The sequence below is a fragment of the Protopterus annectens genome, chromosome 7.part0 (assembly GCF_019279795.1).
Source record: "Protopterus annectens isolate FY-2018-M chromosome 7.part0, PAN1.0, whole genome shotgun sequence".
Lineage (NCBI taxonomy): Eukaryota > Metazoa > Chordata > Ceratodontiformes > Protopteridae > Protopterus > Protopterus annectens.
This window is the reverse complement of record NC_056739.1, coordinates 154,525,711-154,547,375: the sequence shown is the minus strand read 5'-3', so window position 1 is coordinate 154,547,375 and position 21,665 is coordinate 154,525,711. Positions and strand designations below refer to the sequence as shown.

Sequence of the window (21,665 nt, the reverse complement as noted above, 5' to 3'; positions counted from 1 at the left end):
GGGTTAGATCCCTGGAGCGTGTGGCTCTGAGGGATTGGGATTTCTTTAAGTGCAGCATGTTCAACAGCTCTGGGTTTGACATGGCCTTGTATGTTAAGCAGAGATCGCCTCTGAGCAGACGATATGCGACAGAGAATAGCTGGAGTTTTTTAAGGTGGTCAGTGTAGGGCATCTGCTTTAGGGCTGTGATTCTTTTAGTGAGGTATTTCTGCAGCCTTTCCAGTTGTTGCAGATGTCTTGAGAGGTACATACCAAATGTGGCGTTGTATTCTATAATGGGTCTAATGAGGGATGAGTACAGTGGGACAATGACCTCCTTTTTTCTGGATGAAAAGCCCTTAGTGATGAGCTGTGCTACATAGAAGGATTTCCTGACTGTTGTGGCGATGTGGTTATCGAAGGTGAGACCTTCTGTTCTCTGCCTTTTGAAAAGATGTAGATTCTTACTAATCCTCAGCCTATTCCCACAAAAAAAATGAAAGGGGAGCATCATATGCATATTTTGAACTTCCTTATGATTTTGACTCCTAAACTTTCTCATAAAGGTTATTCTGTGCTCCCTGCATCATCTCTAGGTAAGTGTGTACATGTTGAGATTCCCACCAGGCCATCCACCTGTATTCTTCAGACTGCAGTTGCTTGGTCTTGCCTTTTTGTCTTTCTGAATAATGTTAGCTTCTTGGGCTCCCTGGAGTCTATCAACATTTTTAAGATGGCTCACTTTTCATTCTTTTCTTAAGTGTGCAGTTTCCTTTCATGCATTTTTGGTGTTTACCCTGCACAGGTTTCACTGCTGTCCTTTGAACTATCTCCACTGTATTCTGTATGCTGCAGTGGTGATGTGGTCTCTAAATCTGCACTGCCTATTCTTCAGGAGGCCCAACAAAGTGCTTTTGCAAAGAGATAAAACTGTTTATTTTTCTTTCTTTTTGGAAAATACTTTTCCATGATTTTCAGCACTAGAAGTGCAACATAGTAACGTAAATGAATACAGGTTTTCAATAAAGCTTTATGAAAAGATGTCAGAAGCAAGGTTAGACATTCCAATACAAAAGATACTTGGGTTACAGATTCATAACAGTAATCAAAGAAAAAATAGCCACATGCATAATATGATTAGAGAGATACATTTATGTTTTATTTTACTTTCTAGTCTGCAGACTGTTTTTTTATTGTTTTAAGGACAGTCTTAAAGCAATTACAAATAATCTAACAACAGGGAAATAATATATTTGATATTGTAGAACTAACAACTTTCTGCTTTTTACTGTCCATACCGCTTAAGCCTCATAGGATCTCCAGAAGTCCTTAGAGGGTCTTCATATTATTTGCTTAGTTTTAGATCATGCAAGGTTAATACCGCATAACCACATTCTACTTTTACTGCTTCTATTATTCCCCGCCCTCTGGTTTCCATGTTATATTACTTTATATTCTCACCACTGCTACAATGTTTTCATAGCAAAATTAAAAACTAAATCACCCAATTACCCTTGTTTTTTTATGAACAATATGACATATTCACGGGAGCAGATGATAACAGTAAGCATAGCAACACCAATGTAATAAGTACAGTCACTTGTAAATCTTGTATCCATTCCCCCTGAGACGGCATGCTACTTTAGGACTTTTTAAATCATCAATGTCTGTCCCTACCACAACCTCAACCAATTAGCCTTCCCTTTCTTGACATATTTCTTAGTATTATTTTAGTTCTGCAAATATCATGGAAGATTAAGACCATTTCTTTATTTGCAGTGGCCCACTCCAGTTGCAATTACACAGCATTTCTTTGGGAGATGTGAAAGACATCTGCAGGGCAGTTAGTTCTCGATACCAGTGTTTCCCCCCCTTCACATTTCGTTTTCATTTATGGCTCTGCTTACAGTGTTTGGCCATGATTTCTTGTGGCTTTAGGTACTGCTACTTTCGGGTTATGTGGACAAGCTCCCTAGACCATTGCAAGTGTCTCTACCATGGTAGAACCAGCTGGGAATGTTGCATGTCACATGACATGCCATTCCCTTCAGACAGACTAAAACCCTCTACCTCAGTATGTAAGCTAGGTCAAACACATGGTAGTTCAAATGTTACCCCCTGTGGAACATCCTTCTTAGGTTTCCTATGATCTCACCTGCCAAAAATGTCTTGCAATGGCATCACTTCTCATACTCCCTTCTATATTCTACAACATCCAGGCTCTGTACTGGACCCATTGTTGTTTAATCTATTTGTCAGTGATCGACATACTGCTTCCACCCCCTCCTCACGCATTTAGTATGCAGATGACTCCACCCCTGTTTTGCTATTCCCCTTCCATTAATGAAATGCAAGCCATTACCTAGGAATCATATTACCCAGATGAACTCTAAATACAACATGACCAAATACTCAGCGCTAAGAAGACATACCTTGACCCAGTTCTATTACACATAGTCATTTTTCCATTACATCTTCCAACAATATTATCCTAGATATTGTCTCAAATACCAAAATCTTCAGTTAGCCTGCACAATAAATTAAAATTTGACTTCTGTATATCCAAAGTTATAAAAACTCATCAAAACCTAGATGCCTTACACAGAACCAAAATGTATCTCTCATAAAAGCCCAAAAGGCTGCAGCTAATGCTTACTTCCTAAACAGTCTACTCTATGTTGCCCCAATGTACACTAACCTTCATGCTACTCAAAAACAAATACTAGAGCAATGCTAAAACAAAATAACAATTGCCTCCAATCTCCACTGCATTGCTCCACATAAAACAAGTGCATGGAATTTCCCTGCTATTTTCAATGCACCCAGATGAATTTAGCCCACTCTGTTCTGCACCAACCATTCAAATAACCTTTCCTAGTCACACGGATGAAGTGGTACTGTCCCAGAAGAAAATTCCACAGTAAAGATAAATTCCTTGCCTATCTGGACAAGGCCTGAAATGCACATGATGAAGCATTATACTGAGTCACATGGCCAAACTCTGAAAGCAGTTGCCATCTTCCCTCAGACAGACTCAAACCAGTTTCAAGCACTATCTCCACACTCATTTTCTTACCTCTGTATTCTACTCTTTTCCTTAATTGGTTGGTCCCCATCACTACCTCTCTCCACACTCATTTTCTTACCTCTATATTCTACTCTTTTCTTTAATTGGTCAGTCCCCATCACTACCTCCTACTTTCAAACCACATTGTCTCTCTTCTCATCAGTAACTCTAGAATTTTGCTCTTTTCACAACTGTCAATGTGATTCCTTAACCTTTTCTTTTCTATAGCCTTGATCACGCAGATCAATAATGCAATCCAGCCATGCATTTATATACTCAGTCCTCTACATTTGTAGACATTTAGTATGGATCTCTGTCAACATGTAGCTCTTGGTTTCTTAACATTTAGCTCCTGATTTTTTTCTCTTCTTGTGCTCCTGTTCTGCTCTTGTAAAACTGTGTACCCTAAGTGCTTCCTCTGATGCAATCCTTCTTTTTATAACTTTTTCTTTACTGACAGCTGCTAACTTGCCATATTCAGCTAACTAGATGCCTACTTTATGCTGAATTTGTAATCACTATATTTAAAATATTTTTGTGCTCACAAAGGATCTGCTATAATTGCTTTGCATGTTTTTCTCTCACTAAATATTTTCTGGAGCTTTTCTCCTTAAACTCAGAGACTACCCCTTCTCTGAAACAGGCTCCCCATTCACAAGAAGCAGAGTTCCTCCCTAACCCAATTCAAGTTTAACTTGGACAACTGGCTGGGGAACAGGAAATTTATCTCTTGTTGAGTACCATCTCCCAAGCCCCTGCTTGCACTTATCAGGGGTACCGGAACTTGTTAGAGATTTGGGATATATGGCTAGGCTTAAAAAGGCCCTTGTGGTCTTTGGCCTAGTAAACTATGAATCTACGAACCACTGAGAAAGGGTCTTGCATGATCCAGTTGGAACTTCCTAGTAACCAAATGCAAATAAATGAATAAATAAAAACATGAGAATAAGGAGCATGTATTTAATTACCTGCATGCCGATGACAGCATAGATGAAAAACAGCATAACGATCAGAAGAGCAACATATGGCAAGGCCTAAAAGTGGGGAAAAAAAGATCAGCTTAAAACATTTTAGGCAGATACAAGACTGCTGTTAAGGTGAAACACAGTTCTGTAAGTAGAGTTCAGTAAGAAGCAGTACAAATTTTAAATTTCCCTTTACAGTCACTTTGCTTAAGGTGGGAATTTAGTGATGATGACTAATACTGAAGTTCCTAATAACAGTTTGAAACTGCACAATTCTACAGAAATTATACATTTTCACAAAATCCGTAAAGAAAGGGAAAGTTTCCATTTGGGGATAGGAAGGTGACCTAATGGTTAAGGTGTCTGCCTTACAAACACAAGGTACAGGGTTTGAGTCTCACAAGGGATAATTGTCTAGGCTTATAATGTCTCACAAGGGCAGTTAGCTTAGTACTAACCTATGAATATTTCTATTTCTTACATTGAAGGAATGTCTCTTGGAAACAAAGTATATAATCCCATCTGCGGAAGCAAAAAGCCTCAACATCCACATAAGCCAGCTGCAACGACATACAGAAATAAAGCCCTGTGTTAGACCTATGCGACCTGAGATCAAACACTGGCTATAGCACTTGCTTGAGCTGGTGTGAGGGAGGTGAAGAATGAAGAAATGCAGCCCTTTGGAGGAAGGGTGGGTGTATATGCCAGGAACATTTCTCATGGAAGATCTACTGGCATAGACCAGGATTACAAGAAGATGCTGCAAGCAAGAAGACAGAGCCTAGATGCATCAAATGCATAGGTGTGGACAATATGCTGCAAGCTCACTGCATGCTTCCTCAGACATTTACAGGCACGGATAAGGGTACTAGGACATATATACAAATTCACTACCTCACCACCAGGTGAGAGCTTCAGATCTTGATCCACTTTTTTTCTTACTCTGGAGAACAAATGGGAAGCAGGGCTCTAACTGCAGGGAATGAACAAGCTCATTAGGAGAGGGACAAGCTAGATAGTTAAGTGAAGGGGTTAAGCCAAAAAAAAAAAAAAAAACTTTGGCATCTTCACAATTTCTGTGAATACACTTTTATTATATAAAAACAGAAACAAAGTATTTTCCACTGGAACCCAAAAGCATCTCATGTGACAAGGTCCCAAAGGAACTTTGAGCTGCCTGAAGAATAGCTTAGTAGTTTACAACTCTTGTTATTTTTAAGCAGTTCCATCCCAATTGAAACTTTGTCACATTACAGTTTTAACTGCTCTACTACTTTATTTCTTTCTGTATAACTATTGTAAAATTGTCTATATCCTGTGGAGCTTTTCTCCCACGGCCTCCACTGAAAACGGGCTCTTCCAGGCCCAGTGGACTACCCCGGTCATCAAACTGTAATAAATAAACAAATAAATAAATAAAACAGTATAAAAGGCTGGTGTACTGTGTCATAATACAACTGCATATCAACTACAGAAAACTGTAATTAAAATTCTTCATTTCTTTGGCACCGTCTAAAGTAAGCAAATGAACTGCTGAGTCAGGAGAATGAAAGCCATCTCTAAGCAAACATGCAATACAACAAATGTAGTTAATCTGAGCAACCAGGTCACCTCACCATTATCATCAGCCCCCCTTTTTCACATTTTTTCTACATGGGGTCAGGGTATCATGTTAGCTGTTGCCAGCTCGATTCAGTGCCACACTCCTGCCTTCTTCAACACTCATGCTTGACTGTTGCAAATCTTTCACACAATCCCTCCACCTCTTTGCTGAATGTCCTCGCTTCCTCTTACCTTCTTCCTGTCTGTCCCAAATCTTCCTCACCAGACTGTCTTCTGCTTTTCTGCACGTGTCCAAACCACTGTAATCTGTTCTCTTTGATCTTTTCTGCAACTGGAGCTACTTTAGCTTCTGCTCTTGTGTCCTCATTTCTTCGTCTGTCCCACAGTGAGCATCCTACTACCCTTTTCAGGCACTTCATTTCCATCACGTCTGGCTTCTTCAGCTGTTCTGCCTTTACTGCCCAGGTTTCTGTACCATACAGTAGTACTGGTCACATCACTGTCTTGTATACCTTACTTTTCAGTTTCTTTGGCATTCCTCTTCATTCAGACTTCCCTTGTCCTCAACCACCCATCCCAGATACTTGAAGCTGTTTACCTGTTCCACTATCTTCCTTTCTGTCCCTATTCTCAGCTTCTTCTGATTTCCCCAGGTTGCTGCCATTACCACTGTCTTATCTGTGCTAAGTTTCATCCCATGTGCCTTCAGTTTTGCATTCCATTCTCCTATTCTATGCTGAAGTTCTAGCTCAGAGTTTACCTGTAATGCTATATCGTCTGCATACAGCAACTTTGTTGATCCGTCCCCACTTACCTGTTTGCTGATGTAGTCCATCACCAGTATGAACAGCAGTGGGCTCAGAGCTGAACCCTGATGTACACCCACTCTCACTGGGAACCCCTCTGTGAGGCCGAACACTGTTCGTACTTGAGTCCTTGGGTCTTTGTACATAGCCTGCACTAATACTACCAATGCTTCTGGGACTTCAAACCACCACAGTACTGCCCAGATCAGCTTTCTTGAGACCTTGTCATATGCTTTCTCTAAGTCCAGGAATGCCCAGTTTGACTTTCTCATCATCTGTAGCTTCTTCTCAAGTATCTGTCTCACTGCAAACATTGGGTCAATTGTGGTGTATCCTGATCCGAATCCGAACTGTTCATCTCCCATCTTACACTCTACTACTCTGCATATCCATTTATCAATCACCTTCTCCAGAACTTTCATGTAATGTGATTGGCGTTTGATGCCTCTGTACTGCCCACAGGTGTGAATGTCCCTTTTGTTCTTGTACATTGGCACAAGTATGCTTATTCTCCAGTCATCTGGGATACGCCTTTCTCTCCACACTGCTATTAGTACCCTCAGCAGCCATTTCTCCCCTACCTCACCCACCATCTTTATCATAACTGCTGTGACCTCATCTGAACCTGCTGCTTTCCCTGACTTCATTTTCCTTAGTGCTGTTCTTACTTCTTCTAGGGTGGGCTCCTCTTCTTCTCTCATCGTAGGCTGTTTCTGAGGCAGTACAACTTCTGTGGGGTTTTCTTAATTCAGAAGCTGTTGGAAATACTCCTTCCATCTGCCTTTGATGTCCTGTGGACTGGCAAGGAGGTTGTTGCTGGGATCCCTTACAAAGGGTGTCTGACTATCTTCTTTATCTTTCTGTCTTTGCCTTGCAACCTGATATAGTTTCTTTGTGCCCCTTACTGAGTCACTTTCCAGAAGTTGGTACAGTGCCTCCGATGCCCTATTCTTTGCTACTGCAAGTTCTTTCTTAGCTTCTTTGTTAGCCAACCAGTAGTCCTTCCTAGCCTGGTCAGTCTTTTTTATCTCCCACTTCTTCCTCCACTCCTTTCTTTTGATGACTTCCTGGACTTCTGCATTCCACCACCAGCTTTCCTTATGTACCTTATTTCCATACCTGGCTCGGCCACATATATTTTCTGTAGTCCTAACTCATGCTGTTGTTAGGCGCTGCCATTCTTGTTCAACTCCACCTATTTCCTCCTCTTCTTGGGGTGCTAGTGCCCTGAGTAATTCCTTGAATTGTTGTACTTTCTCTCCAGTCATCTTCCAGGTCTTCAGCCTGGTCTCTGTTGACTTTAGAGCCTTCTCTGACCACTGCTTGCAGCTGATTGTGGCAACTAGTGGTTTATGCTGTGGGCCGACTGTTTCACTGGGGATGACTTTGCAATCATGGATTCTGACCCCACTGCCTTTTCCTTGTTAGGAGGATGTCCACCTGAGTTGCATGTTGGCTACTCTTATATGTGATCTTGTGACTGTCTCTCTTTCTGAACCAAGTGTTGGCTACTATCAAGCCATTTGCCAGACAGAAGTCCTTATATCCTGTTCTGTCTGTCCCAATATGTGCATTCAAGTCACGCATTATCAACACCAATTCATGCTGTCCTGCTTTATCTAGTAGGTCCTGCAACTATTGTCTGAATGCACTCTTTTCCTCACTATCACAACCCTGCTGTTAGGCACAGGCTGAGATTATGAATACTATCATTACACTGGAGTCTGAATGCCATGAGTCTGTCATTAATTCTGATGATATCCCTCACTGCCTTCTGAAGCTTCTCTCTCACCACAATTCCTACACCATTTCTAGCCTGTCCCCCTCCCGAGTAGTAGAATCTGGATCCCAAGCCAAGTGGCTTTGCTGCACTGCCCTTCCATCTTGTCTCTTGAATACATAAGATGTCCAGCCTCCTCCGTATCATCATGTCATCCACTTCCAAGCTGCATTTTGTCAGTGACCCTACATTAAGGATCGCAATTCTCATTTCATGTTTGGCAGGTTGGTTGGTTTTACATCCAGCTTTTGCTCAACAGACTTATCCCAGGTAACCCAGGCTGAGAAACTAGACACTGGCCGGCCAGTAGCTTATTGACCCAGGGCTGCGGTGCTATATGGCAGGCACACACTGGTCAATAGGGGCACATAAACCCCTCCCACCATTAGCAAGGGTCTCTGGCATAGGTCAGAGTAAGCTGGGTCCTCAACCCACTTATCACCGGTAACTACCCATGCCCACTTTGGTGACATTAGTCAACATGACAGAATCACCTAGAGCCATATTTTACACTGTCAAGTGGCTAGCCCTACCACGACATGCAGTCTGTGATCTGTGTTCTCCTATCTTGAGGATACTGCACACTGTAAAACTCTTCCCCCTATAGGGCACCATGTAGAGTCTGTGCTGCTGCCCACAGCTCCATTCATTGGTGAGTTTGAGATGAAAACACTCAGCATATTTTTCAGACGTGGGAGAAACCCCACGAAGACACAGGGAGAACATGCAAACTCCAAACAGGCATTGGTCGGAGGTCAGGATCCAACCTTGTACATGGGAGGCAAAGACCTTAAACTTTATGCCAACAGGTTGCCTGGTTTCATGAAAATAATTCTAGTTTCAACATAGTTGTTTGAATGGAAGAAGAAGAATTTTCACTGTTTTGTTGTTAACATTTTTTTGTATATGTGGCATTTGGTAATGTAGTAGACTCTAAGGTCCTTCTATGGTACAAAACCTTAATATAATTACTCTATACTACAAAAAATGAAAGTTATGTATGTACCATAACACTAGTTGTCTTTTTCTGTTCAACTCAATACATGGGTACATAGCATCCTACTGGATCTGACATTGGCAACTTTATAGATTCTTGGATTCAGGAATCAGGCTCCTCCACTCTCCCTATAACTCCCTTCTGTACCTACATTACCCCAGATTGAGTTCGCCCACCTACATCCCAAATATACCTCAACTATCTAATAGAAGGGCAAAAAAATAGGATGTAGTAAAAGTCTGTACAGAAGAAAAGGCTCCTGATGGGTCCAGTACATTCAGCTGAGAGCCATAAACGTGCAATTTTGGCAAGGGGGACGGAAGGAAGGAATGTTGACCCAGATACAAGAACACAACACGGATCTAGCATTATGGTAAGTGCATAACTTTTGTATCCAATGCTGTCTTTTCCATCCGTCTCAATACATTTGAGTCCCCAGCTACTAGAAACTCCAGGATGGTCTCATGGAAGGTTATTCCAAAGGATGATGGAGCCAAAGGATGCATAGCATCTAGACTGTAGGTCCATCTTGTAATCAGAGGCAAAGATGTGAACTGTAGACCAGCTAGCCACAGCACAAACACTCTGTTGGCACTCTGCCAAAGAAAGCTGCAGATCCTGAGACTGCTCTAGTTAAGTAGAGTTTAGGTTTATAAGGCAGAGACAGTCCCTTCATTTGATACACAAAAGTAATACAATAAGGCAGCCATCTGGATAGTGTCACTTTAGCTACACCATCTCCCAATTTGGCCATAGAAAATGATACAAAGAGAGGATCAGTTTTCCTAAGACATTTGATACGATGCAAATAAAACCTCAACTGACAATGAACATCAAGCAGATGTAAAATATAATCTCCTTTACTGGAAACACATGGAAAGACAATTGGCAAGTTAATGGCCTGATTAACAGCAGCTTCCAAAACCACTTTAGGAAGAAAATTAGGATTGGTTTGAAGAGAAACTTTATCCTTACTTTATCCTGATGGAAAATAAAATGAGGTGGTTTACTTGACTGTTTGCAGTCCTGAAATCCTCCTAGATGAGGTAATGGCCACCAGGAAGATAGTCTTAAAAGACAGAAATCTGAGTTCCGCTGAAGGTGTTGGTTCAAAAGGGAGTCTAGTCAAGGTCTGAAGAAACAAGGTAATGTCCCAATGAGGAACTGGGTCTCTCAGTGGTGAGCTAAGAATGGAAGCTCCTCATACAAAAAGCTTTGGATAATTTCAGTGAAGCAACGGGGATCTAACTTTCTCCACTGGGAAAGTTTGAGGTGGCTGCCAGTTGTACTTTGATGGTAGAAAAACTAGCACCTTTCCAAAAAAGACATGCCAGAAAATCCAGAATAGAAGGCAATGAAGCTGAAAAAGGATCCAGACTTTTGGTAGGGGCCCATATTGCAAATCTTTTCCACTTACTTCTATAGACCTTTCTGATGGCTGGTTTCTGTGAAGAGGAAGAAGCAAGCTTAGCATTTCTGGATACAAACAGAAATGGAAAAACTAAGCAGTTAATCTCAGGGCTTTGATGTCCATGTGAGGCTGTCCCGACAGGTAAGACGGGAGATCTGAAAGTGGAGCAAGTACCCAGGGAAGGTGTTTTGGGTAAGGTCAAAGGAAGGGGAATCAGATTTGACAAAGCCACAGTGGTGTGATGAGGGTCACTCTTGTCTTCCAGATAATTGCTTTCTGAAAAAACGGTGGAAATGTGTAAGGGAAACCCAGGGGCCAAGTGTGAGTAAGAAAATCCCAAGGTGACTACCCCTTCTGGGGGATCAAGTTAAAATAGCTGCTACACTTGGTGTTGAGAGGGGAAACAAAGAAATCATAGCAAGGACTGTCCCTCTGGCTGAAGATCTTGGTAGCCAACAACTGACTGAGAGACTATTTGTGAGGCAGAAGAATGGAACTGCTCAATTTGTTTGCTAAAACTCTGAAACTCCTCAGTATGTGCGTTGCAACTAGAAAGTGTTGGGAAGACAACACCCATTTTCAAACTCTCATGGCTTTGTGGGTGTGAGCAGGTTCCCTCCTGTTTGTTGATGTACCAGACTACCACCATATTGTCTGTCTGGATAGAAATCACAACCTTAGGGAGGGAGTCTTCAAAGGCCTATAATGTTAGAAGGACTGCCCTTATCTCCAAGACAATGATATGAAGTTTGGCCTCTGATGTTGTTCAAGTGCCTTGAACTATCTTCCCTTTGATCTGCCTGCCTCCCTACTCCAGAAGGGAGGTGTCTGTAGTCACTTTGGCACTGAAGAGTGGAAAGATGAAGGGACAACCCAGAAACACCAGCTGAGACATCAACCACCAGTGAATATGACGTCTGCATACTGATGTTAGAAAAACTGGAAATTGCATGGGTTGATGCAGCATAGTCCACAGGACAGAAAGAGTCCACTGCACAACTCTCATACAAAATTTGGCACGTGGAACCAGAATAACTGAAGCAGCCATCAGTCCCTGTAATCGATGGATCCATCTTGCCGGGGGCTTCGAATGGGAAAAGACTTATAAAGCTTGCTAATGTAGAGAGAGAGTATACTGGAGTTCACGAGTTTGTCAGTTTGAGGTACCATGTCCAAGTGGCATGGTATGAATTATACTGAGCTGTTTTTTCTTCATGTTGAAAGTAATCCCTGGTTGACGTCATAGATGGAGCAAAGAGTCCAACAAACAGGTCCCTCATGGAAGTTATGATGAGACAGTTGTCTAACTATGGGAACACCCAAAACCCTTGGAGCCAGAGATGCATTGCAACCACCACCATATACCTGGTGAACACCATGGGGCTATGGTGAGATCAAAGGGTGGTGCCCTAAACTGGAACTGACTGGTTCCCAGCCAAAAGAAGATGAACCCCCTGGATTGCCTTGTGATTTTGATGTAAAAGCAGGCATCCTGTAGGTCTACAGAGCAGATCTAGTCACCCTTCCTTGAAAGAGGCAGAAAGGATTGAACTGTAACCACCCAGATTTTCATCTGTTTTGCAAACTGGCTTAGGTGACTTAGGTCCATAATGGGCTTTAGGTCCCCTGTCCTTTTTTCTGAACCAAAAAGAATTGTGAATAAATTCTGGATCCTTGTCGGATTTGTAGAACTTCTTGCATAACTGCTTTTCAAGCAGCTTTGAAATCTCTGTAGCTGCTGCCTTCCTCTGACTGGGTGGACAGCATCAATACATTTTCTTTTGTTTGGTGGATGAGAAACAAAGGAAATAATATAGCTTCTGGTTATACTTTTCTGCACACAGGAATCTTGTGAAATGCCTAATGAGGCTTGAGGCGACAGAGATATACATCCACCCCACTACCTCCAGAGTGAGACAGTCAGGCAACCATTTAGGAGAACTGGAAAGGATTCTCGCTAAATGGAACACAAAATCCTTGATTCTGCAGACTGCCTCTGCTAACAGCCACATGCATTAAAGTTGTTTCCTCCTCTTCCCCGGGAGGGTTTTGTCACCCAAAGTTTTCTGTGGAAATCCCCAGGGCATGCAAAACCACAACTTTTTTCTGCCATTTTGGTTCTGGGAGCTAGAAAATCAGATGCCCTCCTGTTCAGTTCTGGTGAGTGTTTCTTTGACCTTGGGTCCAAAATGGGTGGACACATTGAAAGGCCCATCCAAAAATGATGTCTTGCAGCTCTACACAAATTTGCAGAGATACATTAGGGTGTGTCAGCTTATGGCAATACAAGTGCCTGCAGCTCTTGAAGCTGCATTCAACAGCAAGTGTATCTGCACAGATATGAACTGGAGGGTGGTTTGCTGTGACTCCACAGTCTTTTGTACATTGGCAGATAAGGTACCTGAGGAAGACCTAAAAAGCTCCTTAGTAAATTCTCTCTGGAATAGTGTAGGTGAGCTATATAATTATGTGCACAAAAAGCAAATGTAGTTGAAGCCTAAGCCCACTTTCTAAATCCATCCAATGCCCCTAACTTCCTGTTAGAGCAATGGACAGAAGAGTTCCCTTCTGATACCACCTTTTTTTGTGGCTGCCACAACCATGATGCTATCTATGGCAGGACCCTTGTTCTAGTGATGCCGATTTCTCAGAGTAACCAACATTTTGTATTGGCTCCACCATGGTCATTTCCTTTCATGGCTGCTGAGAAACCAAATCAATGAGCTAATCAATGGGAAAGAAGTAGACAGGTCATCCCCCAAAAGCCTTGAGGAACACCAACTCCTCTTGGAAGGCTCGCTGCTTCATCAATTCTAGGATGTCTCAAGGAGATGCCTTCCAAGGGGGATCTTGGGGAACCCTCCTTTTCCCCGAAGTCAGTATCTTCTGAGGGGGACTCCTGAGGCAAATCCAAATGCCTCTTTTTGCAAGACCACTATCTATCTCTTTCCCTGGTGGGAGGCTCCAGAGATGGCGCAAAACCAGAAGGGGGATTTGCCTGTAGAGTGTCCTTGAGGCTCAAAGAAATCTGGGTGTCCCAGTCTGATGGGGTGATCAGAAGAGGGAACTATGGAATCCAGAGGAGATCAAATGGAGCCAAGTGAGAATGTCAGACTTCCTCTCTTGATCTAGAGAGTACCCTTTCAAAAGCCTTAAAAACTGAAGTTGAGACCAGAACTGACTAAGAACCCTTAGGATCTGGAGAGCCCAAAGAAGCAACCTCTGAGGATCCAATACAACTTGGCTATGAGACAAACATCAGAACCGAACCGTCCAGAGCCAAAGCACCCAAAGGAAGGGATGGCTCTGACAACTGTGGAGTCAAACCTAATTCCTGGGTATCAGTTCTGGCCTCTCAGCTCTAAGACCCCTCAAGATCCAATGCCATCTGAGTTGAGTGGATAAGAGAAACAGTTGGAGATGAAGTTGACCAAGAATCATCTCCGATAGCCCACAGGAAAACATCCCACAGGAAACACTTAGCTCCATATTTACAAGATCCAAAGCCTGAATCAGAGAAGATGATACTAGCAGAGGTCTGTAGGAGCCAGCACAGGCAGCCCGAGTGGTGAGGTGCTGGGAGTTCCCCATCTGGATTTGTGTCCTCAGAAACTTCCACTTCATCCTTTTGAGGTTAGTTTCACAAAGACTCCTTAATGACTGAAATGACCTAAGGATGAAGCCTCCAAAAGGGGTCTGGAGGATAGATTTGTCGATCTGTCATGTAAACTAGGGGAACATAGCTGAGGACTGACAGGCTCTGTAGAAAATCTCACAGGAGCAGAAGGGTATTGTATCTGAACAGGTTATGGGATAGTAATTGGATCCGATATTCTTGGTGATTTAGGAGTCAGGCCTGATGGATATGAAGGTTGAGGGGATCTTTTCTTAACACTTTCCCTCTCTTTACTATCTGGTTTGTCTCTTTGTTTTCTCTTTCTCTCTGTCTCTCTCTCTCTCTTTGTCTTTCTCATTTCCTTTTTCTTTACCTTTTCCTTGGAAGTGCTTGCCTTATCCTTCAGAAGGGGAAGCAGGGGATGAGCCAGAATCAATCATTTCTCCCAGTGTGGCAGGGAGGAGACACTTCACAACTAACTTGTAGCATCAATGAGACCCCTAGCTCTAAAAGAAGTGCACAACTCACAGTCTACATCAAAATGATCCACTCCCAAACAGTAAACACACAATAAATATGGTGAATATAAATCATGGGGGAATCTTGTGTCCACAATTGGTTCATTTTTTGAATCCCAAAGCCTTGTCACTCCTGGCACCAAAAACAAATACTCTCACATAATACTGACAATCATAATATGCACAAATTATTAACAGATTATTAACAGCCCAGCAATAATCTCTACCACAAGTCATTAACACTAAGAAAGTTATACAAAGAGGAAACTTTTTTCTTTTAAAGAAAGAGGGAAGGTTAAAAAGGCTGTGAAGGTATACCCACCACTATAATAGTCTAGAAAAAGGGAAGTACTAACAAAATAGCTCTACTGCAAAAAACAGCAAAAAATATCTGAAGACTATCAAAAGATATCAAATATTTCCAGAGACAGAGGATATGATTTATCTGCAGTGAAACAATGGAGTGTTGAGCCCATAGGTTGTGTTCAAAACTAATGATTGGCAAACAAGATCTGAGGTACTGTATGAATGAAAGGGAATTATGGGTAGAGGTGAGAATCCTGAGCTTTGATGTGAGAATCTAAAAAGTTGCAGATGTCAGATCAGTTCTGACTCAATATGCCCATATGTTGAGACAGACAGAAAAGACAACATTGGATCTAAATGTATATACTTATCATAATGACAGTAGGTCCATCATCACTGACTGCAGGGCTAATTCAGCAAGAGATTAGGCAGCTTGGCATCTAAAACTTTCACAGGCTACTAAACCCTCTCCACTTTACCTATAATGCCCTAAATGAAGACTTCTCTCTCCAGATCTACAGTATGGCACACAAAGCAGATGAAGCTTAAGAACAGCCCTGTAAGTAAAATTGATATGCCTTTTTTATTTTTGCATAGGAGAATGAATGGGTTAAGGCCCTTGTCTTGATGTAATAATGAGTTTTAAGGGGAAGCAAATAAATAAAAGAACAGTGAATATAATGAAAATTAAATAGTGTTTCCCTCTAGCACATAAATGTTTTCAGTCCAATATGTGTAGTGGAATGCAACTGCGTATCTGGTCCTCATGTTTCTATGATGACAATCTGATAACGGGGCAATAAAAAACAAAATACTTTCTTTCTTTCAATGGTTAGGAAATAATGTTGTCTGAAAGCATTCAAGTTGTCTTCTTCATTTGGGAGAGGAATACAGATAAAACAGAAACCGACAGCACTTACTGGAAGTAGAAGCACAGGCTGTACCATGCACCTTAGCATGGATATAACCTTCATTATAGGTTAACTCGAGTCTTTATGTGTGGCTGTCAGTCCAGGACCAATTGTTCCTATTAGGACAGTTAAACTTCATTATTTGAAGATATGCATAGTTTTGTTTGCTTGTATTAAGTTAATAGGTTTTGGGATGTTCTTCAGATGTGCTTGTCTTTTTTTTGTTTGTTTGAGGGTTTTCATTAAAACAATTTTTTTGTAAGATGTGACATAGGTTCAAATAGATATGCGAAGAAACAACTGTATAAAAGATCAGCCTGGCAAACATTAGTGTGTGCATGTAACACAAAAGCTGAAACTAGACATTTAAAAATTGTTATATATAGCTGGTGGGAATAATAACTTTTTATCATAATGACACTTTCCATATTATCTTTAAATGTGAATGGTCTCACAGACATAAAAAAAGAAATAGTAGTGAACCACATTAAAATGCAGAGTGCAAATAGCTTTGTTATAAGAGATGTATTTGAAAAGAACTGAGCTTGTGAAATTGGTAAAGAAAGGTTTTCAGGATGGTTATTCAGCAGAATATCTAGGACAAAGGAAAAGAGGAGTACTTATATTAACTGCAAGAGAATCACCTATAGTGATAGAAGATGAAAAAAAATAATAATGGTACATTTGTAGTATTAAGGAGCTACTGTCAAGGGAGGAGGATTACACTGGCATGTATTTATATTCCTCTTAAAACTGTTATAATGGAACTTAAGAAAATTCTGAGAGAAATAATTAGTTGTCAGCAAGGAATATTACTTATAGGTGGGGACTGGAATTTGATTTGCAACAGTGAAGATGTGTCTAGGGAGCTCAGAAGGGAACAGATAACAAAAGAGGGTAGAATTTTGAAGAAATTTATGAAAATATTTGGCAAGGAAGATATGAATTCAGTACTAGGAGTCTGGAGTGAATTTGCATATTATTCCCCAAGATACAAAAACTGGGCTAGACTGGATAGAAATTATATTTGATAGGAACATGTGCATCTAATTGAAAGTTTTGATATGTATCCAAAAACTATTTCAGATCACGCACCAATAACAACTAAAATAAAAATGCAGGGTTATGGAATAAAAATGAGACACTTGTGCTTCCCCACCTATCTGTTAAAAGAGAGGAATGTAAGGAATGGGCAGTTGAAATTATTTGAGAATTAGTAAGGAAAATAGAAATTTCTTCAGAAAATATGGGTAGGGGTAAGCTAAAATGAAAGTGGAGTTTTAAAACAGGATAGAAATAAAAGAAAAAATAGATATGACTAAGAAGTAACAAGAATTATTTATTGGGACTGACAAAAGTTAAAGTATTGCAGAACAGGGGGAATCTCACAGAACAAAAAGAGGCACAACTGCAGAATCTCACAGAACAAGAAGAGGCACAACTGCAGAGTGCTTAAGAGCAAACAAGGGACTACATGGATAATATGCATGAGTTCAGAAGGACTGCTGTTAAGCAACTACTTTTGACAACTCCAGAGCACAAAAACTTTTAGCACAACAGCTCAGACAGCAGAAACTAGAAAGGGTTGATGCCAAGCTTACGTAGAGAGCCTAATAACAAGGAAAATAACCAGAGATTCATTAGAGGCATTAAGAAATATTTCAGAAATTTCATGAAATTCTGTATAAAGCAGAGAAATGTGGAAATCAAGAAAAAGTAAAAATGGAAATGTTTATGAAATAATTAAATATTCCAAGGTTAGAGGTAGATGAGGCTCGATTACTAACAGGATTTGAGGAGATGAGATAAAAATGGTAATGTACAACCAAGCTACAGTAAAGTCCTCAGGAATAGATGGTATTCTTGTGGAAATTTGGAAGCTAGGAGGGAAGAAAGTGATAGAAGATTCTGGAAAGTTTTGTTTAACATATTTTAAAAGGAGGACAAGCGCCAACATCCTGGAATAAAGCAGTGGTGGGTGTAATACCTGAAGATGGTAAAGACCCACCAGATCCGACTTCGTACAGGCCCATTACAATTCTAAACCATGATTATAAACTGTTTATGTCTATAATGACTAAAAGAATGACAAAGGTGATGGCAAAATTGACAGATATAGATCAATGTGGTTTTGTGGATGGGAGACAAACATATGATAACATTAACAACACTGATGATCCAGAGGAAGCAGAATGTAAGAAAATACCACTGTTGCTGGTTGGTCTTGATGCAGAAAAAGCATTTTACAGAGTAAGCTGGGATTTGATGAGTAGGACAATGGAAGCATATGCATTAATTGATAAAATTATAAGGTTGATTAGGAGGATATATGAGAGATCAGAGGTGAAAATTAAAGTGGGGGAGTCCTCCCTGGTAAGTTATGTTTAAGCAGAGCAACCAGGGAGTGGTGCTCTCTTTACCCTTTGTTATTTGTGTTGTATTTACAACCACTGGCAAATAAAACAAGGGACTCAGAAATTCAAGGATATAATTGGCATGACAGTCTAGAAAAATTGGCTTTATTTGCAGATGATATTATTTTATACCCGATAAAACCAGGATAGGCCATTTCAGTGTTGTGGAACATTCTGAGACAGTTTCAAAGCTTTTGGGGATACAAAATTAATGAAGATAAAATAATAACTGTAAATTATGTACCCACATACAAACTGGTTCAGTAATACCCATATTTATGGGGAGATGACAAAATGAAATACTCAGGAGTATGGATTAAAAGATTTAGAGGAATTCCATTTTGGCAGTGAAGGATATGTGGGAAGAGATTAAACAAAAGATAATACAAAACTGAGAAACTGGAAGCTCTTGGCTATGGATACGGTTACCAAGCTCTAAGCAGTCCCTTTAGTGTTATACACAGGTCAAGCATATTTTTTCAACCAGAGGAGAAGTACTGGGTAGGAATTAATAAGGAGTTGATGGATTTTATCTGGGAGGGAAAAAGTGTAAGGGTCAAGTGGGATAAGTTGATCCTTCCAATAGAACAATATGTTTGGGATTCTCTGATTTGAAGGGGTATTTCAGAGCTACAAAAGCAGAAATCTAGCATTCAAAGTGAAATTGGATGATGATGAAACAGGGCAAAGCTCAAGAAACAAGGAAATACTGGGATTTTGGATACACCATACAGAATATTATATTCATAACATGGCAGAAAGTATTCTAAGAACTAAGCTAACAAGGGGATGGTGAAAAGAGATTCTGCTGATAGGGATGACTGCAATTAGGGGTCCAGAGAATAGGCAAGAGGGGCTGAAATTTTCTGAAGAAAACTGGCAAAGAACCACTTCCCTATCAAGGACTGATATCAGAGTATAGCAAAGAGAAAGAAATAGAGTGATCTTAATTGAAAGACCAGCAATGATAGTGTTTTAGTTGAATCTATTACAGAAGCTGTTATTAAAAATAGTTGATTAGTAGGGCATATAAAATAATGCATGATAACTACAGGAATCAATCAGAGGAGGTTAGGAAGGATTGGTAAGAGAAACTGGACAAGCACTTCACAAAGAAACAATGGGGGATATATGCATGACTCCCAAACACGTAACAAAGTCTAAAAAGATTTACTATCTCTGCTTGAGTGTTTGCATAGGTATTTTTATACCCCAAGTAGACTCCATATAATTTTTCCTCAGGTAGACAGCAAATGTTGGAGGTGTGGTGAGGAAGAAACAAGCAACTGGGAACATATTTATTGTGAGTTTAATGAGTTGGCAGACTTTAACAATTCCCTCCGGACTACTCTATCAGAAATACTGGGTGAGCAAATTGGTGTAACTAAATAACTTTTTTGAGCTATGATACAGAATCTGAATTGCCTAGACACAGTAAGACCTTGCTGATTTTAATTCTGGTGTCTATCGAAAAAGCAATTACTAGAAAATGAAAATCAAAGTCTAAAATCAAAGGTGTAGCTATAATATTTAAACAGCATCTAAACATCCAGATCTTAAAATCATCAGCTCCACAAATAGGCATTGAAGAAATAATATATACCAACCTCAAAATAAACCAAAACAAAACCATCAACATAATTGGATGCTACTTCCCACCTGGCCAGAACATCCCTCCACTAGAAAACCTCCTCAGCTGGTCTACCCACCATCTCCACCAAGAAACTATCATTTTAGGTGATTTCAGTATTGACTGGCAATCCTGTTCTGGCAACCATCCATCCCATCATGTAAACCTTCATGGCTTCACCCAACTTGTCCAGTCACCAACCAGGATAAATAAAAACTCCAGCAAACACACTACCCTGGATTGGATACTAGTCAGTAAGAGCCCCCAGTCATATATAACAGGCTACTTATCAGATAGCCTCAGTGATCACTCCCCAACATTCCTACTGAAAAAATACCTATACCAAGATAAACCTGTCGTCTACCATCAGATACGTAAAAAAATAAACTTTAACCCACTCACATTCATCTCATCCCTCAAAGAATGTAACTGGCATCCCCTAAAGTACCTCAGTCTTGATGACGCAGTTGCATTTTTTAATACTACCTTCCTGAGCATCCTTAATTACCATGCCCCCATAAGACTTTCCAGAATCAAAGCACAACCCTCCCCATGGCTACAGAAAACCACTAAGTCAGAAATGAAAAACAGGGATAAAGCCTGAGAGCACTGGCGCAAAACCAAGACCCCCTCAACTAGACAGAAATTCCTAGAACTACACAATAGAGTCAAAAAGCTAATAAAACAGGACAAATTCCAATACTACTAGTCTGCCCTAGACTCCTCCGAACACAGCCCCAAACAATTCTGGCCCTCCATAAACTCCATCCTCCACCCAGGTAAAGTCAGTACCCCTCCTCCTAACATCCCTCACTCCTCAGAAAATATTGCTACCTCATTCAACACACACTTCAAACAAACCATACTATCACTAGCTAAACATCACAACCACCCTCCCCTCCAGCCCACACCTTCAACTACTAATCTCCCCATTGCCTTCTGTTTTTTTCCTGTACCTACCTCCAACATAAAAAAACTCTTAACTAAACTTAAACCCACCAAATTAGCAGCAGACAACCTCCCAAGTGAATACCTACAAATCACAGCTGATGCTCTGGCCTACCCAGTATACATCTTGATTAACCGATCTCTGTCAGAAAGTTATGTTCCCACACTGTGGAAAGTATCACATATAATTCCCCTCCACAAAGGCGGACCCTCCACAGAACTAACCAATTACCGCCCCATAGCTATTCTCTCTCCACTCTCCAAAATACTAGAGAGATGCATACACTCTCAGGTCTCAGACTACCTCCTTACTAACAACCTCCTTTCCAATAATCAGCATGGCTTCCGACCAAACCATAGCACCACCACTGCCTTACTCTCCTTTACTAACACTATCCTTCAGCATCAAAACAATGGCTATCTCTCCTCTGCTACTTTCCTAGACCTATCTAAAGCATTTGACATGGTCCCACACAGACAACTTATCTTTGTTCTCAATAACCTGTCCTTCTCACAATCAGTCACCAACTGGTTTCAGAGTTACCTGTCTGACCGCCACCAATCCGTTGTATGGCAGAATGACATATCTCCCCAACTACCTGTCTCCATAGGGGTTCCCCAAGAATCCATCCTTGGACCCCTACTCTTCTCTGTTTTCACAAATAATCTAGCCTCTGCCACCACACATGGCACACTCATACAATACGCAGATGACTCGACCATCATCTGCTCAGCCCAGTCCCTACCCAAACTG

The 21,665-nt window shown here is 40.9% G+C and overlaps 1 protein-coding gene across 3 annotated transcripts in view; it reads right to left on the bottom strand.

Moving 5' to 3' along the window:
* The window catches only part of CACNA1S (calcium voltage-gated channel subunit alpha1 S), a 3,469,037-nt gene that overhangs the window by 764,217 nt on the left and 2,683,155 nt on the right, over positions 1–21,665 (bottom strand). For all 3 annotated transcript variants that reach the window (XM_044076603.1, XM_044076604.1, XM_044076605.1), the window contains one exon: positions 4,015–4,080. In XM_044076603.1, the coding sequence (XP_043932538.1) occupies positions 4,015–4,080 (66 nt within the window). The remainder of the gene's footprint in view (positions 1–4,014; positions 4,081–21,665) is intronic.